Raw genomic sequence first — 27,491 nt, forward strand, 5'->3', positions numbered from 1 at the left:
TTGTGTATAAATACCAGTGTTAATTAGTAATTCAATTTCATATACAGAGACATTGATGAATAAAAAAAAAATCACATATTTAAATGAATGATAGGATTGCTAGAAAAAAAATTCTTCAATGAGAATTTATGATACAATGATATTATACTGGCCTATTGTCCATTAGTGAAATAAAGGCTGTCTTTGGGGGCTCAAATGTGAATGATTTAAGTCTAAATCCCCCTAAATCAGCCTACAGAAACACACTCCATGGAATGGTTGAGAGTCTTAATTCAAAAGTTGCTTAGATACAGCTTGAATATATCAGTGGAATTGTCTCAGATCTTCCTGTACAGTAGCTTTTTTGTTTCATACAAGATTTGCCTGGCCCAGAAACCATCATTCATGTGGCTAGAACACAAATACGACCAAGTCTTGCCAGCAGAAGGGTTAAATACTGTGTGTGTTCTGAACTTCATTGCAGTTTGTGCTAGGAATTCATGCTGTTGTATACATGACGCTTATATTACATATACCAAAGGTTTCCAAACACTTGCTCCATGATCTGCATTTGGCTTGTCATCCCAGATTTGTCATTGAAAGGGCAACTCAGCAACTTGTCCAGCTGACCCAATACCAGCCACTGTGGTGGGACTTGCATTGATAGAAGGGGCTCTGGAATGACTAGTCTTGACTGCTTCCTGAGGAAGAGAACTTTGGGGTGGGGCACAAGGATGGAAGCCAAGAGTCTCTGGGCATTATATGATGCTTACGCCATCCCAGATTCCTTCTCTTGCACATTGTATTCCTTGCGCTTGCTCACCTTCCAGGCTATGGCACACAATAACAAGATTCCTAGAATTTTGTATCCCATCTGCAGACCCAGATACCTGCAAAGAGATGCACTTTCTTTAGACCTAAATTTGTTTTACATGATCTGTTCTTCATAGACCAATGCTGATTACTATTTATTTCAGGATATAAACATGAATGTAATCTCAGAACAAGCCTTCAGATCATTTTCCCACTACAATACTGAATGGTAGACTTGCAGGTCTGTAATTGCCTGTAATAACTAAACTCATATTACTAATTGAGCATTAATTTCTTGCATTATTAATCATGCATTTACTACTAATAATTATTTGTAAAATGTTTGCAATATGTTAGTGATTTAAAGAAAAAGATTTTAACCATTTATAAAGTTGTCCTATTGACTTGCATTGAGCTAAAATTAAAGGGATAGTGACACATTCCAGCAGGTTTTAGCAGGAACATATCACTATGCCTACATAAACCGTAACACCACTATTCTTTTCAGCTGCCCCCCTGCCTCCACCCAACTCACCCCTTACAACCCTGTGTTGATTTCTGGCATGGCTTCAAGTTAAAGAGCTTTCTGAGTGATGGCGTGCTTGGGGGCGGGACAGGTTCTGATAGGCTGGAGGACAAATGTGCCATAGCCTATAAGAACATTTCCCCGCCCCAAGTGTATCATCACTCAGAAAGCTGTTCAACTTCCTGACAGTTGCTGGAGACCAACACAGGTTAGTAAGGGGTGAGGTGTTAAAGTTAAAAAACAATAGTGGCACTAGTAGGCATAGCGACATGTTCCTGTTAAATTTGGAATGTGTCACTATCCCTTCAAAACAGTGCTCATTATATATATATCATCTAGTGATATTAATTGCCTTCAAGTCACCTGTTGCGCAGAAGGTCATTATTATAATATCTGCATGCCCCTCTATTGCCGCTACAGGATCGATCCCACACAAGGCACGTGGAGTCAATAACAAGTCCAAAGAGAGCTGGAGCAGGCAACCAGGCTGTTGAACACACAAAGGAATAATAGGGGTATTTAATTCAAGGACAAAAAATGTTCTACGGTTTTCTTTCTTTTCTGAATGAATTAGCAATCAAAATGCTGGTTCTTTGACAGATTATGGATACATATTATTTCTAGAAGAAAATCAAAATGTTGATTGTCCCTCACCTAAAAACCTCATCAGAAGGAACTGAACTCCAATCGCAAAGGATTTTTCATCCTGACGCACAACCCTGCAATAAGAGAAGCCATTAACAAAAAGAATTTTATTTAACAAGACTGGGTCTGTGTAAGTACAGGAATGGGATCCCTTATCCGGAAACCCGTTATCAAGAAAGCTCCGAATTACGGAAAGCCCGTCTCCCATAGACTCCATTTTAATCAAATAATTCAGAATTTTAAAACTGATTCCCTTTTTCTCTTTAGTAATAAAACAGTGCCTTGTAATTGATCCAAACTAAGATATAATTAATCCTTATTGGATGCAAAACAATCCTATTGGGTTGAATTAATGTTTTATTTATTTTTTAGTAGACAAGGTATGGAGATCCAAATTATGGAAAGACCCCTTATCTGGAATACCCTTGGTCCCGAGCATTCTGGATAACGGTTCCTATACCTGTACCAGTTACTGGGACCTACCGTAACACCATCATATACAGGGGGTTGTGCGTCAGGCAGGCAATAAGTCCAGCGAAGGAGATAAGGAACATGACGGGCAGCAGAAGGTGAGAGCAACTGGTAGGGCAGGATCCTGTCTGGGCTGTCCCCTCGCCAGAAGTGTCTGTGATGCAAGAGCAGTTCCGATACATCTACACAATGAAAACAAAAGGAGAGAATAAGTTCTGCCATGTTCTTGTAATGGAAACTTCCATGGCTTTGCCAACACAGCCTAATGTCAGCATATTTCATAGTAAATAATTCTAGTATAGCAAGAACAAGTTCTAAGTGTTGTATAAACAACTAAGATTAGTGTTGTATAAGTCTCCCTGTGTGGTACAATATGCTGGCAATGGCATCAACTCCGGATTGGCAAGAAGCCTCTCTCCTCCTCACAAACTGCCTACTCCGTGACATTAAAGTTACTGGGCCCCCACAGCAAAAACAGTTTAGAGTTTGCTTAAATTTAGGAATAAAACATTTTTCATACATGTCTTATTAAAATATATGTGAACATCTGAATGTAAAATTGCTCAGGGTAATTTTTCAAGAACTTTTGCAGTGTCCCAGTTTTTATTAACTGCCAATATAATGTATTTATGTATATTTTTATTTATGCAGCACTACTTATGTAGGCAGCACTGTATTCAATGAATTAAAAACAGTGCCACCTGCTGGTCAGTTCCTGTAACTGTACAGTCAAAGAGAGATACATAAGAAGGAAAACAGTCAAGTGTTCTGATGTTGCTCCTTGACTCTCTCTGACTTTACAGTTACATAAACTGACTAGCAGGTGTAATTAACTAGGTGTTAATTAATTGTATAGAGTGCCGTGTACATAAGTAGCACTACATAAATAAAATTATACATAGGTATACTTAGATGAGAGATCATGGTGATAGCATATTATGTAAAAAAAACGTAGGTCTCTGAGTTTTTGCTTTTTTGCTATCTAAAAATATACATACATACATACATTATATTGGCAGTTAATACTAGGAAAAAATAAACAATTTATGTATATTGGAAAGGCTTGTCATGCAATTGGAAGTGCTTGGAAAAGTACAAAAGCTACAGCGTTCATTATTTTGGCAGTTAAGAAAAATTTAACCTCATTTTTTTTTTTACAGACTTTGGTTGTACATATTATCATCTTATTGAAATAGCCTACTCCATTTCTGTAAGCTAATATTGCACATATAAATGATGAATGGGATGCAAACCCACATAACAACCCATGAAGTAATATACTCACCCTAAGTTTCTCTGATGATGTTTGATTGAATGCTCTGCATCCTGCGTGACACGGTGACAGATACTCCACCCCATTAGAACCACACACTGGTTGGAAGGCATATTCTGGGCATGCACATTGTGAGGTACAGGTGGAGAGAGTGTTACCACTGCAAAGTATCAGAAACCTTAAATTAGACTGCATAGAACTCCATTTTCCCCTATTTTTCCTGTTTTTAGCAAATGAGGAAGACAAAATGTATTATTAAATGAATACATCCAGAAGCAGGACAAAACAGGCTTTAAACTGCTTGACGAGGTAGCCCTATATGGGGGGAGTATGGGACTTTAGGTTAAAAGCATTGGGGTAGTTCCCGTTTCATTATTTTTTTTTTGTATTTTAGTTTTGAGTAGTGAGCAATTAAACTTAAGTATATTAGTAACAGCAGCCTGACTTTATAAATATACCCTTTTTTGTAGTCTTAAGGTCCCCATACACGCTGAGATCCGCACCCGATATCCCGATATCGGGGAGCGTGTAGTTAAAAAAAAAAATTATTTGATCGTTTGGATGAATTATACTGGCGGCAAGGGGCAGTCGGTTCGGGGACCGCATCAATGAGCCGATGCGGTCCCCGATACGACGGAATTTTCTAACCTGGGAGATCGAGATCTGGCCAATTTCAGGCCAGATATCGGTTGGCCAGGCCCCTCGTTTCTGCCCCTACACGGGCACATAAGCTGCCGATATCGGTCCCTTGGATACAATCTGCCTGTGTATAGGGACCTTCAGACTACCCAGCAATTACTTCTTTGTTCAGTAATGCAAGGGTAGAATGAGCCTCTGTAGGACTAGGAAAAGAAGCAAATCTGGCCTATACTTTCTGTTTGGTAAAGGTGAGAGTCCCCAATGTTGGCACCATCTGGTTTCTATGCCACTCTTTTTTTGTAGCAGTAAGAAGCAAAAATCATCTTACCTGGTTGAGTGCTCAACCATTCCCATCTCTAGTGCTTGTGTTGAGCAACCCATGAAGAAAAGAGGAACACAGAGCAGAATGGAAAGAAGAAGGATTGCCAGAGCAAAACGAGGGATGATTTGCAGTGAGATACAGAACCTCTTCATAATGATTCCACCTATCAACATTCCCAGGGCTGCTGTTGGCAGATTTACTGCACCTGTAGAAAGCAAAACAGGAAAATGTATAGTTTATTTTACTTACAATAGCAGAAAGGGTCCAATAATTTGGCCAGCTGTTTTTCAGAAATCAGAAGAGGTCTGTACAATTAGCCCAATGTGGTCCTCACCCAATGTGATTTTTCAATCAGTATCTGGCCAAGTTCAAACAGTTATCAGCCCATTATCCCTTACCCTGATTTGGCCATTGTAAAATTTCAGATTGGGATTAATGATGGAGAAGGTGCAATATGGGCAATGGTTAAGTGTACAGTATTTAAGTCTGTATATATATATATAGTTAAATGGCATCAGTACACAAAAAGGCAGCATTTGCTTGGTCTGTAATTTGACGATACAGCTATGGGAGTGGGACCTGTTATCCAGAATGTTCGAGACCTGGGGTTTTCCAGATAAGGGGTCTTTCCATAATTTGGATCTCCACACCTTAAGTCTACTAAAAAATCATTTAAAAATTAAATAAACCCAATAGAATTGTTTTGCCTCCAATAAAGATTAATTATATCTCGGTTGGGATCAAGTACAAGGTACTGTGTTGTTATTATTACAGAGAGAAAGGAAATCGTTTTTAAAAAATAGGAATTATTTGATTAAAATGGAGTCTATGGGAGATGGCATTCCCATAATTCAGAGATTTCTGGATATTACGTTTTCGGGTAACGGATCCATATCTTGTATTCAATTATTTTGCTAATGTCTGCTGGTTTAGTGACTATTTTACCATAGGCCCAAATAAATGGACAATCTTTTCATATGACCCCATTCTATCAGTTCTCATCACCTCTGTAGGACTTAAATTCAGGTTACACTTACCAATAAGAAAGTTGGCATAGGAAGTGCTGGAGCTGTATTGCTTTTCCAAATACTTATTGAGGAAGGTAGACAATGCGGCAATGACCGAGGAGAAACTGCACTGACATAGGACCAACATCAGAAAGAGTGGATTCGTGATCAGGCGTCTAACGTACCGAGGAAACTCTGCCACAGAAAGAGAAACAAGGACATTTGTAATGGAGTCACCCTAATACACTCTGTAGGTCTAAGGACTGCGTCATTACATTTTTAGGATAATGTTCTTCAAATTAGTCCTTAACTAGGCCTTTGCATGGCAAGAGTAAATATCTTGTAGATGTGTCAGTCAGTTTTAGATTCAAATAAAAGTCCATGGAGTGTAAAGCAAGAAGCCCCGAGCGATAACTGGGATTGCAGTGTTTCTCAGAACACTTGATGCCTCTTAAGTTGCCCTTGCTGTGTCCAGAAAGTACGCCATGATGAGTGCTGTCCTCATATAACCACAGACTTGGCTTTGTAAATTGCTGTCTAGTAGGCCAGATAGGTGCAGGCCAAGCTCGTAAAGATTAAAATAGTATAAAGGTATCCTCTCATTAAAAGAAAAAGGATAAAAAGTATGATCTTGTTTGTATTTAAATGACAGAGGCTTATATTTCCACAAGTCTGGAATGGTTATATGGTTAGAAATAAAATCAACAGCCTTCTGACATTTGTATGAAGTATTGTTTATACATACTTTCCAAGAACCTCTGATTTGATTATATTTCCCTTAAGCATACACTCTCTGGCCTTTCCTCGCCACAGTTCATACTTGAACAATAGTCTACAACTGCTATAACTTTGCCAGTATTGCTTTGCCTTTATTGTGGGTGTGACTAACCAATACTATATATCAATAATTTGGGCTCATGTATAAGTTGTAATAGTGCTGGAGATCTCAAGCTTGTGTTAACGGCTACTAGTATTCTCCAACCACTACTACCAACAGGAACCATTGCAAATGCATAATTCTAGTTAGTTTTTATTTATACTAATAAAAAGCATACACTGACTTCAGCAATGAAATGTGTAAGTTAAGCTCAGAAGGGCCTCTGATCACAGCCTTTCCTGTGCTATGGATATCCTGCTGCCCCCTGCAGTGCTGTTTCCTTACTCTTTATAAAGTCGGACAGAGATCCTTCTTCTGCTTTAACGTCTGGTATCTTTCTCAGGACATTCTCCTCTGGTGCCGGCTTCTGGTAGGAAAAAAAGATACAGAAAAAATAAATAGTACACAAATCAGACAATAGTTGTAACAGAAGTTTAAAAAAAACCCAGCTATTTTTAGATTCTCTCTCTATTAACTATTTCTAGTCTCTTTGTATCTACATGGTTTACTGGGTCCCTGTTAACGTTAGAAGGCATTAGTTCTTCTGTCTGTACAGCACATTTATAAAACTGGCTGGCTTTTTAAGAAAAAGCTAAATGTTTTAGGAACTTTCCATATCCATTATTAGGTGACCACCCAGAGTTGTATTTATGGAAAAGTCTAGATCTGAATTGTTCCAGGTGGCAAGAGACAGAAATAGTAGATATAGTTGGGCATGGTGGCAACAGTAGGGCAATATGGAGACATTTGAATAAAAGGTACATGATACTTGACATTAGCATTGTCTAAACTGGGCCTGTTCCCACCCACAACTGGAGAGTCCTAGGTAGGAAAGTCCTTTATGTAATGGAATCCACCAAATCTTTTTTTCTGTGGCCCACTGACTACTAAATACAGCCCTGGACATATCTGAGGCCTGTGTACTATCTACTGAATGTTTTGCCTCCTTAAAATAGGTTTGTCCATATATATAGTTTATCCCTAAAAAGTAAGTAGACAACATATTAGAGAGCTACCTTTAGGGGCACATTTACTAACCCACGAACGGGTCGAAATGAATCCGATTGCGTTTTTTTCGTAATGATCGGTATTTTGCGATTTTTTCTTATTTTTTGCGATTTTTTCGGCGTCTTTACGAATTTTTCGTTACCAATACGATTTTTGCGTAAAAACGCGAGTTTTTCGTAGCCATTACGAAAGTTGCGTAAAATCTGGCGATTTTTCGTAGCGTTAAAACTTGCGCAAAAAGTTGCACTTTTTTCGTAGCGTTAAAACTTACGCGAAACTTCGCACCTTTTAAGTTTTAACGCTACGAAAAAGGCGCAACTTTTCGCGTAAGTTTTAACGCTACGAAAAAATCGGGCGATTTTACGCAACTTTTCGTTTTGGTAACGAAAAAATCGAAAAAAATACGAAAAAGTCGCAGAATGTTCGTTTTCAAGTCGGAACTTTTCCAATTCGGGTCGGATTCGTGGGTTAGTAAATCAGCCCCTTAGTCTCTATTATTAATACTACTAATTTAAAGAGGACAAATCCATAAATCTGGGTTCCAAAAGGTTCATTTGGTGCAGATGATTGTATGTTCAAATACATATCCCATCATATTTTGAGACATTTAATAAGCTAAACCCCTATTAATCCATCTAACTAAATAGACTATTTGGGATAGCCAGAGCTACATTCTTTTCTATTTTCTGTATCCCAAAGGTTATTACATGGTATTACTTTAAAACAAACAGCTCAGGTCCCAAAAGACTGACCAACTATTTTAGATGGTAACCCACAGCCAATATTTACCTCATTCCTCAGCATTTGCTTTGGGAAAAAGAAATATGGGATAGAAGTGATGACCAGGCAGCCAGATGCAATAAGAAGACCCAGCCACCAGGCACCTATCCAGCGAGGGTCTGCTACTGTCAGATCCACATGCTCTATAAGGCAAAAGCAAAGTATCCTTGTTGAATGATTTTAATCACATTTGTCATGCACTTTTTCTAATGTAGAATGATGATTAAAATGTAAAAATGCTTGGGTTATTCACACACTTACCAAGATTCACTCTTCCGATGTCCACAAACATCCTCAGGACCACAGAGCCAAGAAGATAACCAAAAGCTGGGCCAAACACAGCCACTGCAAACAGGATGGCTGCAAGGAGAAGGATATACAGTAATTGGTGGTATAAAGTTTAAAGCCATGATACGTCTTTACACCTAAAAAAACTTACCAATATATAAAGCAGAATTGTTTGGTTCAGCAAAATCGTCCACATAAGAGATGCCAAAAGGCTGTATGGGAACGGTACCAATGCCAGCCAGAAGCTGCCCCACCACCATTATTGCCCACATGCTGCTGCCCCCATTGTTGGTAGTCACTGGTAGGTGCTGGCCTTGTGTCTTACAATGGAATGTTCTGTTCTCTCCGGTGCACAGCAGAACTTGACTTCTGTTTCCTGTCCAAACAGTACATAGCCATTGGTATACCAAACATCTGAAAATACTCTTGTTATCGATGATAGGTGTTGTTAGTTTATGCTAGTCATTAGAAGACAGTCTTGTGGGCTCCTTACCTAACACTGGTATATACTACTTCAGTGCAGTTACCCATAGAAATTAGTCAGGTAATGCCTTGAGTTGACTGCACTAGACATATCAATGCTGACTGCTAAATGGTTGCCATGCACTAAAGAAAATTTTACCCTTTGGTCCCTCAATACATTTAGACATTACATGAAAGCCCTGCTGTGTGTTTTCAAGAGACATTTTACAGGCTTACCACATATCACTTACCGCTATTTAGCTCAGTGTACTGATATTTCTCTGATACAAAATGAGGCACCGTCAGAAGAAAGGTCCCCAAGGCCAGCAGAAGGCCTCCTACACCAATGACTCGTGGCCGGTGAACTCGGCTTCCAAAATAGCTGACAAAGATGATAAGAACTGCATTGCTGATCTAAAAACAGAAGAGTATATAAAGGGTAAATAGTTAATGTTTGTAAGTACATAGGGAAGAGGCAGTAATGGCTGTTCAATAGGAGGTATAAAAGCAAAGGTAGGTGGCTGTCATTCACTATGCCAAGCTCTTTCAACTAACCTCATGGATGCTGGAGAGAAGGCCAGAGGAGGAGCTTGAAAGCCCAAATCGTTTCTCAATGGTGGTCAGGCAACTCTTAAAGTAAGCACTGTATAACAGCTGAGAAAGCTGCAGGAGAGCATGACAAACTACAAACACCTATAGGAAGAGAAAATGGAGGGTCAATTCGTTATTCCAACCTGATCCTACACAGCCATCGAAATATGTAAATGCATCCCAGGGACATTCACTTTTACTCTATGATTTGATATTATTAAACACCTTTAAAACACTTAAAAATTGCAATCATATGGAAAGCTTTACTTTCTTTTTGAAAAATAATCATCCCTGATTCCATTCAGCATCTGCATTTACTTGATTAGATAGAAAGCCTGTCATAGAAAAATTGGCAGGTTCGAGGAAGTAATTCCATTATGAGACATGAGGTCCCACCTAAAGTAATAGAACCTTTTGCCTTCTCTGTCTACAAAACCATATCCATAAAACCATACCCGTGCCTGGTGTTGACCACAGAGTTGAGAAGCCTTAATTAGGCTGTATATATTTAATTCTACCATAGGACATAGGCAACATAGCAAGGCCTACACTGTGATTTACACAGAGGCTCAAACAGACCCCCCCAGGACCAATAAATAATGACTGTCTATGGCATCTTACAGCAACCCCTCTGGCATTTGCCAAAATCCACAGATTGCCCGCCCGGGCCTGAATAAAGCCTTTTTATTGTGTTAAAATTCCATTACAATAAGCAAGGGCAATGGCTTACTAAATCATGAGTGTGGTGTTATGCCTTTGGGGGTCAAACTGAATTGAAAATGGAATATTCCATATACAGTATATATTCCCATTGCATGTACAGGTGCCCTAATGTTAATATGCCTTAAGTAATCACCTAAACTAGGCATATTGCTACAGGAATATGGAAGTGTATAGTGGTCCTTTAAGATTTAAATGTATACTTATGTATATAATTATGTATAATTATACTTTTTATTAGAGAGCTTGGCAAGCTTCCTTTATTAGTTACTTTCTCTGCAGATTTTGATACATATTTTATTAGATTCTTTTATCTTCACATCATATCTCATATCGGTTTGATGATCCTCCTACAAGAAACCGCAGGGCAAGTAGCCAAGGGGGTAGAGAATGATGTTACTGGGTTGTACGACCAGTTGAAAGTGAAGGTCATGACAACAATCAATCATAGCATCAAAGGAACCCGCAATGCTTGCTTTAAAACTGTGCAAAGCGATTCCAGAAACCAGTGTGTAGCTAGGAACACCCCAGCACCAAACACCAAGGCAAGAACATTTCAAAATACAGTGACCATTTAGATGTATGTAGTCCTTTCCTTGCTATGGCACACAGTATAAAAGAATGCCCAGTCTGCAAATAGCACTATATTTATAAGTGGCTAACACTGAATCTTTGTTCTTGCATATTGACTATTATGAAATACATTGGAATCTTGGTCACACAAATATAAAAATAAGCACTTTAATTAAACAATTTGAGTAAGAAAAACTTGTTGTTTGGGCATGGCATCCCCTGTAAAATGTAGTCTCCTACTGCTACACCAACCCTATTAAACTCCTCACCTTCTCCCATTCTCTGTTTATAATCAGTACATCCCAAATAAGAGACAGAGATGGAAGATTAACCTAGAATAGAGCAGCAGAATAGGTCATCTGGTTTGGATCCTTTGTATTCTGTGGGGGCAAGAAGGGGTCTCCTATCCTGGCCCACACTTTTTGGGGCTCCACAGTTCAGTAGTTGCATGCATTACAAGGGCAACCACCCTTGCAATTTATTTACATCCGAAAATCACGTGAAAAAGTTGCAAGATTTTCAATTGTCATCCAGGCAATGCTAATTTAATACTGGATTATTTGTTTTAATTAAAAAGACGGAAGCAGTTTTCCATTTTTCTATTTACATATAGTATAAATCTTTATATGTAAGCCATTACATAGTCATTAGTTTAATCTTAATGTATGGAAAGCAAATGGCTTACTTCAACTTCTGTGGGCTAGTTTCAGGTCGTTACATTGAATCAGCATCTTGGCGACCGTGATCTATTGTAGTGTTATACCCTGACTCATAGGAAGTCTACCAACAGCTTGTCGGCACACCCAGGGATTATGGGAATGTACAAGGTAAGGGATAAACTTTCCTGTGCTATATAACTTTGGCTTCTTAAGAAAACTGCTTTCATCATACTTAAAGAACTTTATTATCCATCGTAACTTAATCTTCCATTTACCATAGAAATTACGGTTCGTCTCCTATCCACAGTTAATTCTGGTGCTTCAGTTATCTGCAGTGTTTAAGTTCAACGCAGCATGATACAAACCCTTCTATTATATTAAAATAAAGTAGACTTTTTGTCATCTGCACCTTGGTGGTGTTTGTAGTTGTCTATATTTTCTAAAAGTAACATGTTCAACATCTCATCATATACTCTGAACAGTAGCATAAGCAATAGTGGTCTGACAGGACTGGAACAGACAAGTTCTAAGTGTTTGCAGAGCCAATGGTGCTGAAAAACTTCTTCAAGTACGTGTGTTGGGATTAGATAACTAAGGTCCATAAAGCAATAAAATAACATTGTTGTAGTAAACTCAATGGCCCAAAAGGTGTCTCCTGAAGAAACAATAGAATAAACAATTAACTAGAAGCATGTTGAACTGGGAAAGGAAATTGGGCATCAGATTAAAAGCTCTACAAAGATGTTCTAGGTGCCTAAGCTTAGGAAATCACAACAAGGTAATTTGTGGCATCTGAGTCCACCCAAACAAAATAAATTGTATGAAACAGACACACACTGTTGTGGAGGGGATGTCTACTAATTGAGAACAAGGCTTTTCAAATGTAGTGGGCCCAAGAATATCATGGGAGAATATTTTTAAAATGTTAAGCAGAAATCATTAGACACATTTTGAGTCTTTTCTTGCAGGTAGGACTGTTGGGTATCTAAGAAAGCTGTGGCAGATAGGCACAGCTCCTATGGTAGGAGACAACAGGGCAATGCCAAAAATCATTGGACTATATAAAACATTCTTGTGTGAGATGTGTGTAGCAGGTTAACCTACAGGAAACTAGTTCCCCAGCAAGCAGTACTAAAAGCTATGGATGAGCCTCAATACTGGGCCAGTTTAGGTGAAAGCTTATTTAATTTACCCAATACTCATTAATACTATAACAGGGTAAATTGTATTACATATTATAACTCTCTCTCCTGAGCTAAGGGGATATCAAAGAGAAACAAAGAGAAAGGCTTGAATCCAAAACATCTTCTACCTCTGCTGCTATTTATTGTGAAATGTAAGAACTTGGATTCTAAGACTTCAATGCTCATGCTGATGGAGAGAAGCCAAATGCACCAGTGGCTCCAGTAATATTTAATACTGAACTATACTGGTTAGGTACTGTTTGTGCAGACCTACATTCAGAATGTTGGAAAAATCCTTCTACATAACTTTTCTCATGCCAAGACTGCAGGGAAGGAGCCAGTCAATGTACAAAGAATATTGCAAACTTGGAGGGCTAGGGTGCCCAAAAAGTCACTAACCCCTATGTACTAATCTGCGTACAAATATATTTTCACCTAATAATGAATATGCCTTACATAAGATTTTAGCAAGTTTTACTTAATTTTGAAAGGGAAACCTAATAATCTGTGCTGAGCTAGTGCTGGAGTAGATCATTCATGCATGAAAGGCAAGCAGGCAGGTACATGCAAAATTATCAGATTAGGGGGAATGAGTTAAAAGCACCATTTAAACAAGCAGCACAGAACAGTACAGGAGAGGAGTTTTCCAGATAGAGGTATTCAAGGGTGTAATATAAGAGAGGCAGAAATTAAAAACATCAGTAAGATTAAATCAATAGTACTTGCCTGCTACAGAAAGTAATATCCTTCTCCATAGGAGGGGGTGGATTGTTTTTTTACAGCAATATATTTTTCTAATCTGGTGGGTTTATATTTGTGATTAATAGTTATTATTGCTATCAAAGAAAATATATAATCACAAAATTAAAGGTTATCATGGGAGACTAAAGGAGAACTAAAGCCTCCATTCACTGCCCTCCTTTAAGCCCCTTCCCTGCTCCCTCCCCCAGGGCTGGACTTCTGAATAGGGTGCCAGAGGCCGCCCCCTTTTACCACCCGCCCACCTCAACCGCCTGACCCCCTGCGCGCACCTATGCGCACCACTCACAACCCACAACTCATAAGGAGCAGTGGGGAGAGGACACACTAAAGTTTCTGCATGTCCGGTCCCCATTGCTCCATATGCGGGCAAAATTCCAGTGCGACTGGGCAGCATGCCTCCCCTAAATTTCTACCACCCTAGGCCCATGTATTACAGGTATGGGATCCCTTATCCGGAAACCCATTATCCAGAAAGTTCTGAATTACGGAAAGGCCATCTCCCATAGACTCCATTATAAGCAAATTATTCTAGTTTTTTAAATTGATTTTCTTTTTTCTCTGTAATAATAAAACAGTACCTTGTACTTGATCCCAGCTAAGATATGATTAATCTTTATTGGAGGCAAAACAAGCCTATTGGGTTTATTTAATATTTAAATTATTTTTTAGCAGACTTAAGTTATGAAGATCCAAATTACGTAAAGATCCCTTATATGGAAAATCCCAGGTCCCGAGCATTCTGGATAACAGGTCCTATACCTGTACAATGAAAAGTGTCTCTGTTTGTAAAGCTGATCTATAGATGCAGAATAGCGCAGTGAAGCCAACAGGGGCCATCTTTTGTATCTTCGGGTTTTCTTCAGATCACTTCAGCGACACGGAGCTTGCCGGCGCATGTGCAGTTACAGATACCCCGGGATGATCTTGAACTGCGCATGTGCCAGCAAGCTTCATGTCACGGGACTGATCTGAAGAAAACCTGAAGATACAGAAGATGGAGCCTGTTACCGCCGCTGCACTATTCTGCATCTGTAGGTCAACTTTACAAACAGAGACACTTTTCATTGTAATAGACTTTGTGGGGAGGGAGCAGAGAGGGGGCTAAATGGAGGGCAGTGGATGAGGGTTTTGGTTTGGGTGGCTTAGTTCTCCTTTAATGCTATGCACTCGTGCACTCATTGTGAAATGATTTACTTGAGAAATTACTTGTGAAAATGATTTACTTACTTTACTTATTCTGCAACTTGCAGGCAATAGCTTTTATGTTATCACAAGGCAAATAGTTAATGCTAACAGTTTTGGCTCTGAAAGATTCCCAGGGTTAGGGGTAACTTGGAGAGGGAAAGTCTAATGGAGTTTGGGAACAGCAAGTTCAGGGAAGAGGAAATTAGTGCATGTCACTCAAATGCCACATAAATTTTGTCAGGACATCATTTATTTTACTGTGGCCTTTTTGATGGTTCTACTATGGAATTTACATTGGCTGTGAATGAGTTGTACAGCAGGCAAGATTGTTCCTGTTTTTGTTCATTTTTTTTCAACAAGTTCTTTCAGTGACATTACCTGATATGAACCCTGGGCCAGATGAACGTTTCTTTTTACCTTTTATTTCCCAGTGCTTTCCAGTGTAATAGGTTTTGAAAACAGGAGAAAAAGTGTAGCATGGGGGTTTATTACTAAAGCACCTTGATTTATGTATGGGACTTGTTGAAGAAGTAGGTACAGCAATATCTAACAATAAGTGGACCGAGTGAGGCCTAACAACAAATTGAGAACCAATACAGCGAAGACTGTAGGCATAGATACATTCCCCTAATATAAGTGTGAAAAATGGACCCCATTATGGAGGAAAATGGGGTTAACAAAGAATTTTATATTATATAGTAGTTGCAACCAGCACTTCAACTTCTGCATAGACAATATAGCTGTAACTTGTAACTTTCAGCTCCCTTAGCTCCAAATTACTAATGGTTGCTAGGTTCCTTAGGAGTTAAACTTTGAATTGCATTGCGTGTAGCATAATGATAAGGGCAGGCAATATATACTGATTGGAACAGTACAATTAGATCATCACTGGCCAGTGTAGCCTACAGCCTACTGCACTCAGATTATCATGTTTATAACAAATGTCATTATTGAACATTCTATAAAGCAGAAATCTGCTACTTTTTCATAGGATGCAAGTAAACTTTCTTTCATTAAACACATTTTATAGCTGCTTGGCATTAAATAATATTTGTAAGAAGGGGAGAGCGAGGGATACATTATGGAACACAAACCCACAGCCATTCCGGTGCAATAGGAAGTAGTCAGGAATACAACTAGATAGAAAGGCCTACTTCCTTGTCCCTTCAGGGGGTGTTTGATGTCTTTTTTCCGGACACTAGTGTTTTTTTCTATTTTGGGTTATGTGAATGAACACAGGCAGCAGGATTAAAATCGCAAGCAAATCCAAACTAAACAGTGCTGGAAATGTGATATCAGCAATGGGAAACACAAGAGGGGCCAAGAGAAGCAATGGGGCTGAAGATAACATTGACACCAGAAAACATTAGGTAACAGTTCTATCTAATGTGACATATTACTAATACTGTTACTTTACCCAAACACTTCTAAAAAGTGTGCTTTAATCCCTTTAACTATGGCACTTAAAGTATTACACTCCAATATTCACGAGTTCTGAGATAATAATGGCTTAAAGGTGCCGTGACCGTACCTCAAGTTGCAATACAGGTGCGTGTCGGGCATTTATTGTACTATTTCTACTACCTTTTGTTCCTTTTTCTGTAAGTTCAAAAGTATTTATTTTTGATTCTAATGGATGATTCCCTTCCTTTCTCTCCTCGCTTAAAAGATACCCTGTGGTTTGTTTTAGAATTAGCTATACTCCTTGGGGATGTAATGCAGGGAAGTATACAATGCAATTGTGTCGTTTATGTTGACAGAACTCCTTATAGGGTTACTTTGTCCCATCTATTTTCATAATGCTTTACCAATTGCTTAAATATATGAAATGCCCAGGCCAAAAGTAATTAAAATATTTAGCAGTACAGTATAAGGTCCATTTTCTGAAAACCTGTTACCCAGAAAGATTTGGGCTATTAATCAAATAATTAAAGTTTTAAAAAAAGTTTTCCTTGTACCTTGTACTTGATAGTAACTAAGCTGCATAAATTCATACTGGAGGCAAAACAAACCCATTAGGTTTGTTCAATATTTAAATCAGTGATCCCCAACCAGTAGCTCGTGAGCAACATGTTGCTCACCAACCTCTTGGATGTTGCTCCCAGTGGCGTCAAGGTAGGTGTTAATTTTTTGAATACTTGGCTTGGAGGCAAGTTTTGGATGCATAAAACCCAGTGTAAGCCAAACAGAGCCTTCTGTAGGCTGCAAGTCCACAAAGGGGCTACCAAATAACCATTCATAGCCCTTATTTGGCACCTCCAGGTACCTTTTTCATGCTTGTGTTGCTCCCCAACTCTTTTTACATTTGAATGTTGCTCACGGGTAAAAAAGGTTGGGGATCCCTGATTTAAATGATCTTTAGCAGACTTAAATTATGGTGATTTAAATTACAGAAAGGATTCATTACATAGATACATGAATGACCACAAACTAACCCTATCCGTAATCATAATACAGGGAGCATATAATTAGTTCTCCTATATTTGTCAGAGGGCATTTGCAGCGTTAGAGAGGTATTATAGTTTTACCCCAGTGTTTTATATGGTCAGGCCCTTAGTATTCCTGGGGAAAATTAAGCCCTTCTCGGGTCTTCTATATTTCTGGGTAACCCTTAAGCCCCAGTCTCTACCCGTACCCATGAATACCTGCACACTATGCTGTTTTGTTGTTTGCTTTTATCTTTGCGTAAAGCTGTGAATTGTTTTCTCTATTGGACTCTGTCAGAGCCCTTTTGTTCTTGATCTCTGTTTAACTTTCCTTCTGTTGTAACTCAAGTTTGTAACAAAGCATTGTTTCCAGTTGTGTAGAAAGAGAGAAACATTCCCACTTGGAACAGTGCCGTTCATGATCATTAGATGACATAGATGCTGCCAAGAATGCCTACTACTGGATACTTTGCATACACAGTCACATACTGCTGGATTAAGGGTAATTGGCTCGATCTGAATATGGTTAGCTGGCAAGAATTGTTTCTGTTATTCGTTACAGGGATGGGCCCATTACAGATTCATAAAGGTTCTTTTGGGTTGTGTTGTTATAGCACTGCAGTGTGTATCTGTGTCCCCAGCACACAGGGCCTCTTCTCTGGCATGAGAAAGGCATTAGTCACATGTTCTTTCTAAAATCAGCTTTGATTTGCTTTAGCACCTAATGATGCTCTCCCTCCTGGGCTGGAATGAGGTCTCCTCACCAGAGCTGGGGGGAATCCTGCCTGATTTACAGAATGACTGTAGCTCTAGCAGAAATAAAGAAAATAAGTGCATGAACAAAATGTTCAGTTGGGACTGTGCTGAGATTCTCTTCTCCGCCCTGTTTCATATAAAGTTTCCACTGTGACCACATCACCCCCCTCTTTAACTCTTTTTGGGCCCAACAGACCAAGCACACATTTTCCTCCACCTGAAATAATAATATAATTAGTCCTAATGTCAGAGTAAAATAAAAAATAAAGATGTTTTCACTCTTTTCATTTCGTAGCGAGATGCAGAATTATCTACATGAGCAGGGAAAACTGTATTTATGTGTGTTTATAAGCAAAGTTTGTGTAAAACTGGGTGACCCTAAATAACAGTTTCCAATCTAGATCAGATATGAAAAATACTGTATTGGAAAACTGGAAAAGTAATTCAACTAAGCAGATAACCCAGCATGGCATTTCAATCTAGTTTATGCTGCTCCTTTAAAACCAAATTCATTATAAGATCCAAATTCTGCATGCCTATTTCCAATTATCAGATTGTATATGGTAATGTATGGGAGCACAGAGAAGTGAGCAGTACAGGTATGGGATCCCTTATCCGGAAACCTGTTATGCCAAAAGTTCCGAATTACGGAAATGGCAATCTCCCATAGACTTCATTTTAATCAAATAATTCTAATTTTTAAAAAAAATAATTTTTTCTCTGTAATAAAACAATACCTTGTGCTTGATCCCAACTAAGATATAATTACCCCTTATTGGGGGCAAAACAATCCTATTGGGTTTATTTAATGGTTAAATGATTCCCTTTTCTCTGTAATAATAAAACAGTACCTGTACTTGATCCCAACTAAGATATAATTACCCCTTATTGGGGGCAGAACAGCCCTATTGGGTTTATTTAATGGTTAAATGATTCCCTTTTCTCTGTAATAATAAAACAGTACCTGTACTTGATCCCAACTAAGATATAATTACCCCTTATTGGGGGCAGAACAGCCCTATTGGGTTTATTTAATGGTTAAATGATTCCCTTTTCTCTGTAATAATAAAACAGTACCTGTACTTGATCCCAACTAAGATATAATTACCCCTTATTGGGGGCAGAACAGCCCTATTGGGTTTATTTAATGGTTAAATGATTCCCTTTTCTCTGTAATAATAAAACAGTACCTGTACTTGATCCCAACTAAGATATAATTACCCCTTATTGGGGGCAGAACAGCCCTATTGGGTTTATTTAATGGTTAAATGATTCCCTTTTCTCTGTAATAATAAAACAGTACCTGTACTTGATCCCAACTAAGATATAAGTAATCCTTATTGGAGGTAAAACAATCCAATGGGGTTTATTCAATATTTAATCCAAATAACGGAAAGATTCCTTATCTGGAAAACAACAGGCCCATTCTGGATAACAGGTCCCATACCTGTATACATCTAAACTGATTGCTGATTTGCCAAAAAAGATGAGAATATGTATATGACTCTTCTTTTAGCCAAAGGTTTAAGTTCTCCTTTAATTTCCAATCTATACAGGGGGAATTAGGGTTGCCATTTGTGTATTATTTTACCAGGCTGGCTACAAAAACAATGCCTTATGCCAATGTAATTTTCAAGGAAGGCAATAATAATGATTTTTTTCCAGGAAGGGTAGCCCAACCTGTGTTCATGAAAATTTAATGTACAACTGAAGTTGTTATACTTTGTTCAAAAGATTATTTTGTGGAAGCCATAGCAGAATGGCACTGAATAGCTATCTGACTGTGTATATCTAGATATTTAAATGTTTACTTTCTCAGGGCAGGGTACTATGTTGCCTTGCACCCAGCCATTGGCCCTTGTAAAGTGATGTAAATAAATAAGTCAGTGCTGTCCAACTGGAGGCCCACAGGCCAGATATACTGTAGTATGGCCCTCCAGAGGATTTTTATGGCCCCAAGTCTGCTTAAGGGCTCCATAGATTACACTGTATAACACAATCATTTTAATTTAATGTGGCCCTCAAACATGTTATATGAGAAATACTCATCCCAATTGGTAATATAAAATGCATTGTATTGTGGAGGTATAGTCAGGATATAACACGTGGGGGAGGGGAGTGCTTGGAGTTTGACCTGGTTGTAAAGACCTAGTTCCGTGTGTTTCTCCGGTAAAGTTCTCTCCCACCACCTTTATTATCATGGGTAAATGTTCAAGTGGCAGACATTAACCTTTCCTCATTCACGGGCCCCTAAAAATGAAATTCCTGTCAAAGTTCAAAAGCAGTCGCATGTTTGCTTGACATTAGTTTGTATTTGCTTAAGTACAATAACATCCTTATTCCTTTTATTTCAGATATTTATTTTTTTACAATGATTTAACTGATTTCTATTAACCCCTGTAGATTGTAAGCACTTGCGAGCAGGGCCCTCTATCCTATTGTTACTCTGTATACCCTTTGTTTGTTAAACTTTTTAACATCCCTGCGTAATTTGCTGGCGCTATATAAATAAATGATGATAATTTCTATTGCTATTCTGGAAACCTTCCCCTTATCAGTCAATTAGTCAGTCAGTGTAGATGGGTGTATGGATTTATGGCTCTTTGTTCATCTAGTGATTTCAGCCACTTTAAACAATTCACAGTGCTATGTGACATTTATACACAGACCGTGGGCGAGCTATAAGTGCCCATGCCCTGCCGAGTCCCATGCTGCTACACTCTGCATAAACATCAGCACAGACACACCAGTTCCAGGGCTTCTTTGTACCATTTGTACACTTGAAACTTGGGGTATTGAAAGATATGCTGCAATTGCCTGTCACTAATAGCAGAAAGGGGGAAAAGCGTAAAATGTACTTAATTCACAGGGCATGTTTTGGGTTATGACAGACCCTCATAACAGACTGTAGCTCAAACTGGCCCAGGACAGGAAGTGACCTCAGTGGAACCCTCTCTGTACCTAATAGTGAAGCTACTTCCTGTCAGGTAGCTACTTGACTGTGAAAGCTATAACCAGCAATCATATTTGATAAAGAGTCTGTGATATCCCAAAGAAGTCATGGAAGCAAAGCACATTTGCCAACAACCTCGACTAAGTTATTTTTCTGTATAGTGCTTAGTGTATAACATACAAGTGTCAGGAAGGGGCACTGAAGCAATGGTGATTTTACTCTTTGAAACTGCATAACAGTCAAGACCCCTTGGGGCTTGCTGCCCTTATTGCTACACAAAGGAATTTATCTGGGTAAGAAAAAGTGAAGGGCCCACACCTTCTGATAAGGTATCATTGATTGAAATCATCTCCCAGAATCCTCTAGCAGTGATCTGCAGCATGTGGATTTCCAGTTTTAGAAGAATACAACTCTAGTGTACTGGACTATTATTTCTTGCCGTGTCAGAGGGCAACACATAGGTACAGGTATAGGATTGTAAGTTACAACTACGCAAAACAAAAGGGTCAGTTCCAACAGGAGCCAAGTAACCTCTCTGTATGTATTTGGAGGGTGGGTGGGTAATAGGAGCAAATCCACACAGACACCTAGAGAATATACTAGATCCTTAGCGATGACGTCGGAATCCCAGTGCTGCAAAGCAGAAGTACCACCCCAGGTGTGGCCTATGGAGGATGTGGAATTTGTGGAATTTGACAGCCCTACCTTATGTATCTCTATAGCTGTAATATAAAGGCTTGGTATATACCTATATAAAATACATTATTGCCAATAACCAGCTTGTTTGCCTGAGGGAGCAATATAAAACTGCTTTTTTTTGCTTTTCAAAATGCAGACAGGCAGGCAGAACAGTAGAAGATTTATGAAAAGCACATAGAATATCACAGATATGTTTTTACTCTGTTTTTACTTTTGTTTTCAGTAAACCTTATGATTTATGATTTATATCTTAATTTGATCTTCAGCTTCGAGCAATGCCTTTTTGGGCTATGGAGTTACGATTGCTTCAGTTTTCTCTGTGCTTCTTGATTCAGCCTTAAAGGAACAGTAACACCAAAAAATGAAAGTGTATAAAAGTAACTAAAATATAATGTGCTGCTGCCCTGCACTGGTAAAAGTTGTGTGTTTACTTCAGAAAGTCTACTATAATTTATATAAATAAGCTGCTATGTAGCCATGGAGGCAGCCATTTAAAGGAGAAAAGGCACAGGCACATAGCAGATAACAGATAAAACACTATTGTATTCTACAGAACATATCTGTTATCTGCTATGTAACCTGTGCCTTTTCTCCTTTTTTCCAGCTTGAATGGCTGCCCCCGTGGCTACACAGCAGCTTATTATATAAATTATAGTAGTGTTACTGTAGCAAACACACCAGTTTTACCAGTGCAGGGCAACAGTGCATTATATTTTTATTACTTTAAAGCGCTTTCATTTTTTGGTGTTACTGTTCCTTTAATGCTTGAAATCCCACGTTGAATTTTGCATGTAACAGAATTGCTACTTTCCTTTCCTTGTAAAGATATGACTTTATTTGGATACATGACAGAGCAGCCAACGTACTCTCATCTGACGGGTCATGGCCACTTTAGTAACATTCCATGTCTTGGAAGCTTTTTCTTGACATAATGCTCTTCCTTGCCCTGTACCATGAATATCCTTAGTGGAAGCCTGTTCTGCAAGGATTAACATTATTGACTCAAATAGATGTCACTTAGTGTCATTAAGGCAATACTAATCCGGTCTTGGCCTTTTTAAGTCCATATCCCACGCTAAAGCAACTCTTAACATGAAACAAGCTATTTACATTTTTGGGGACTGGAACTTTATTCTTATGGTGACATGTAATGAAGTTAGATGACATCTTTTATGTTTATATGTACTACACATATAAACATAACAGCTGTCTGCATAAGTAGATTGGATCTCATATATAATATATATATATATACCTGTATAACAAAGGAAAAGTGATGGCACTGTCACTTTGCCTTTGTTATACTTTATATTATGCTGGCACCCAGGTATCGCTATTTATTTAAGGTGTGCTCCCTAATCTGCACTTATAATAAATATATATACAGTATATATCCAGGGATCTACAGTGTGTTTCAGGAAAGCTAGTAGTTGTGGTTTAATAAAGTCATACATGTCACTGTAAGCTCATCTGTAATTAGCAGGTGTCAGTAGTAATATGTAATATTTCCAAAAGGTGATGAATTTATGGACTGACCTAGTGCTGCAGGTGTCAGAGGTTAATACTTTTATGGCTATTAGAGAAATCCTAAGCAAAAAGTGCACCTGCCCTGGGGGTAGCAATCTAAATCAGATTCAGCAGGAAGGGAAAATATGGAGTGAAACAAGTAAAGCACACCACAAAGGGCATTCTGTCCTTCCGACAGCTACCCTGCTGCTTAGGGGCTGCCAGTAAGGGATACTTATTCTGTAGGACATTCATTTACTTTACTTTGTTACCCAAGGCTTAAGTCACATAATAATATTTGTAGTTGTTTCATGTAGCTTGCCAGAAACAGGCATAGTTTCCTATGAGAGCATAATAGATTACTTTTATTAAATGATGCAGGTATGTTATCCAGCTTTAAATTTTAACCTAGCAGGAACACTGTACTGACTAATTTCCGTTTCTGACCTCTGGTCACAATGAGTGGGCAGCAATAAGAATCACCATCATAGTTGGGTGTGGCATGAGCCTCGCCAGATGCCGGGTTGTCCTTGGTGGTATGCAATAACTGATGGGGGTCCTATTATTTATATTCAAACTCAGATTGCAGAACAGCCCTAAAGTAAAATATTACTGACCCCATTTTGTGCTGCAGTACACACAATATCCACAGCTAAAGCCCCTTCCCAGAGAAGTGCTGAATCGGCTGGAAGCAATGGAGTCTCTTTACCCTAAGGAGGTGGTTGACTTTAAGCCCTGTTTGAAGATCCAACCTAGACTTAGGGCCCCTTTTAGCTCATAGCAAGGTTAGGGATATAGGAAGACACTTGGGTTCACCCACTGCTGGACTATGGTGATTGCATTTAAATTAAAGAAGAGCAAAAGTTAAAATCACTGGGGGTGTCAAATTGATCGGCTGTCCCTAGAGATTATACCTTCTACTTCTGACTACTTCTATTGTTCTTTTGCACAAACACTGGCCCAGGGTACTCTCTTCTAAACTACATGCTGCCATATTTTGGGATCTCTCTGATTTTTTTAGAATTGTCACCATTTCTTCAGATGATCTGGTAACGTATTTCTCTCCTTTTGCCTACAGCTGATGCATGATGTGTCCCAAAGTTTTGCCTGGACAGCAGCAGTGACATCCCAGGAGCTGACCTTCAAAAACACCATTGCCCAAAGCAGTACTTACTAAGGTTACAGCAGCCCTCTCAATTGTCATGCATTTAGTGTGACAGTAATGCCATTTCACCTGTCCTTTCAGAGTTACACTGTAAAATCAGGTAGTCTTCAGTTTAGTTGTATTTTGCTTCTACAGAGGAGCCAAATGTAAATGAGCCCTAAAGGCTGTAACCAAAGTTCTTTAAAACCAGATTTAGTAGCTCCTGGGCCTTCTCCTGGGCTTTGTTGCCAGTCTGGCAGATAAGGAACAGAAAGGTGTTTTCAGTTACAGGAAAAATCTACCCGATAAAATCAGCACCGAGGAAATACACGTCAGGTATGGCAAATACCTAGTGTCAGATATGGAAAACGCCTTTGTGATTGAGTTTGTACATTAGTAATAATGTTAATACATCAAAAGAGCATTATCACACTGGCTGCTAGAGACATTAATATCAATCACATGGCTAAAGGTTCCTAAAATAGACTGAAGTTATCTTAGCAACTTTGCAACTGTGTGCTGTGGTTCTTATATATAATTTCTATTATTATCTTACTATTTATCTGTCTGAGTGTAGGGAAACTGGGATTTTAGCAACCAGATAACATGTTAAATCCTAGACTGGTGAGAAGCAGAACTTGATGGACAATGGTCTTTTTTCAACCCTATGTAACTATGTAAATAGGTAAATAATAAACACTGCTCCAATATTCTGAGCTTTCTATGACACTTATATGGGGTCTGTTTTCAAGTGACAACTTATAGGACCCTGCTCATGGTTTTCTCTTTTAAAATGAAGTCTTTCTGTATCATTAAACATGGGAGAAGGATCTGTCGGTATGTAATGAAATATATATAAATGACTAATTCCTGCCTGATAAACACGTTCCTGGACTAGCAAGAAATATTCCCTTCAAATGCAGTGTGTTGGAGGAGAATGGAATGTTAGTGGGTATCAGCTGCACTTGTCAAGCTTACAGTAAGCAGCAGCGAATGGTTTCCTGAAGCAATATTTGGGCACACAATACAGAATTACTTATGGAAGTAATCATCATGGCATAATGATATGGAGAGTAATTGGCTCACTGCAAGCCCCATGATAGCAGCCAATCAAAAAAAGACTTTGGCATAGCAAGCCCTCCCCCCATCCTACCATTTAAGTCACGGGCCATTTCAAATCTCCTCTGAAGGGTGAAATTTACAAAGCAATTATTTACTATTACATTCATCCAGTTTTGGTTACATGAAACAATTATTATATATCATTTTTATATAGATTATAGAAACGCATCAAATGTATAAAAAAAACATGTATTATGACCATAATTCATTCAGTCAGTATACATTCCTTTTAATGCAGTATGTCTTATAAACCATAATCCATCACATCTATAAAAATATGTTGCCCTTAGAAAAAAAACAAAATAAATCCCCCCACTGTACTTAATCCCTTGTACTTGATGAGAATGCGGTAGGGAAGCGAGTCTCTACAGGTACAGCCATAAGAGATTTACAGCACAAGGAAAGCAAATCTTGTCATAGGTACAGTAGCTAGTGACAGTCACTAAAACAAACTTCTGGGCAAGGTTCCTGGTACCAGCTAATGGTGAATGTTCCCCTTAGTGCCTTCAACTGATACAGTGCATCACAATGGGACAGAGAGAACATTTCCATTGGCCCTTCGACTCCCATGGATAGATAATATCAAGTTAAATATGTGTAATATACATATATACATATACAGAATACTGTTCAATTATACTGTTTATATTAGGAATGTACCAACAGCGCTCCGTCTGTTGATACAAATGCCAGCCTACACAGATCCATATAGAACCACCATGCAGATCCTAAAGCAAGTTTACAATGACTAAAAAATAACTTCTTTACAGATCTTATTATTAGATCAACACTAGCACTAGGGTTAAACGGAGCAAACTGGTCTTTAGTTCCTGAGTTAGCTTGGGCAAGTCTATCACCTTGAGCTGCAAGCAGAGCAAAGCAGATTGTCAGCTCATATGGGGCACTGTAGTGTGAGTAGTCCAAAGTGAGCTGTTAAATCGCACCCATAGATAGTGAAACAGGAGGAAGAATTATCATGAAGAATGGAAATACTTAACTTTACCAAAAAAATGAATCATGAGGGGAGCATCTCTGCAATATATGATTAACCAACAAAAAAGGCAATTAAATGCTTGCACAATTCCTAATATATCAGTATTATAACCCTTTAGATGCCTTTATTCCTAAAGAAGGAGATTCCTGCAAGAATAAAGTGGTGCTTTATCGGTCTATGAAAGCCTCTGCAGAGGGCTTGGATCCATCAGTAATTTTTTATCAAACTTATTGAACATAGCCCCAAAGAAGGATTCCCACAAGATCAAAGTAGTAAATCAGTTCTACAGTATCTGCCACTAAAAAAAGAGGGTGCCCAGGGTGGTACTGTAGGAACTATGCACACCGGACTTATGTATCCAGGAGACACCATTATGGGACTTTATAAAGATAGTCTCACAAGATCATAGTGGCAATTCAGTACTATCTGCTACTGAAAGCTGGGGGTGTTCTGGACAGCCCCGTAGGAGCTCTCTCAGTAGTGGGCTTGTATCCCGGAGGCACCTGAAAGGCATCAGCTTGAGTAGCACATGCAGTGTACCCAGTTCAAACATAGCATCACTGTATTCATAAGCTGGCTTCTCCTATTTGGAACATTACTTTCTACAATTTCAATCCCTAATATAATATATTAGAAGAAAGTATTAATATAACTATGAGATACTAAGGTTGTCTCCATTTGCAGATTCTTATACAACCTCTTCCAAGTCTACAAATCTGCACCTATACAGGTTTAGTAAGGTAAGAAAGAAACAATTCCATCACACTGGGTTCCTTGTAATTCAGCTCGTAGGGCACAGTGCTATTCCCAGATAAAAAATATATTCCTATGACTCTGTTACAAAGTTAATAATTTAAAGAAAAGGCTTTCTCTTACCTTAATATTGTTGAAGATTCCTTTCTTGCAGCCAGTTATTGATTTACTGTCTGCCTTGCTATCTACCAGTTTGATTCCCATTTTTAAAATGTAGCAGCAGAAGAACTTCTTCAGGTATCCCAAATTTCAGTCCGGGAGTTTAAAGGCAGAGCATGCCAGGGAATCTAGAGTTCAGATATTAGCCCTTCTACCTGTAGCTGTGCCTGGGAGACTCCTTTCTGTTCTGCCCTCTCTTCTGTGCATTCTCTAAC

The 27,491-nt window shown here is 38.7% G+C and overlaps 1 protein-coding gene across 1 annotated transcript; it reads right to left on the reverse strand.

The window, feature by feature from the left end:
* On the reverse strand, positions 1-27,491 carry slco2a1 (solute carrier organic anion transporter family member 2A1). Its single transcript, NM_001142196.1, is given in 14 exon segments — positions 1-869; positions 1,682-1,805; positions 1,973-2,037; positions 2,447-2,616; positions 3,720-3,867; positions 4,675-4,873; positions 5,706-5,870; positions 6,838-6,919; positions 8,350-8,483; positions 8,602-8,700; positions 8,780-9,004; positions 9,342-9,504; positions 9,646-9,783; positions 27,241-27,491. Coding segments are annotated over 14 exon segments (1,914 nt in total). The 5' UTR covers positions 27,322-27,491; the 3' UTR covers positions 1-748.

The sequence above is a fragment of the Xenopus tropicalis genome, chromosome 5 (genome assembly GCF_000004195.4).
Source record: "Xenopus tropicalis strain Nigerian chromosome 5, UCB_Xtro_10.0, whole genome shotgun sequence".
Taxonomy (NCBI): domain Eukaryota; kingdom Metazoa; phylum Chordata; class Amphibia; order Anura; family Pipidae; genus Xenopus; species Xenopus tropicalis.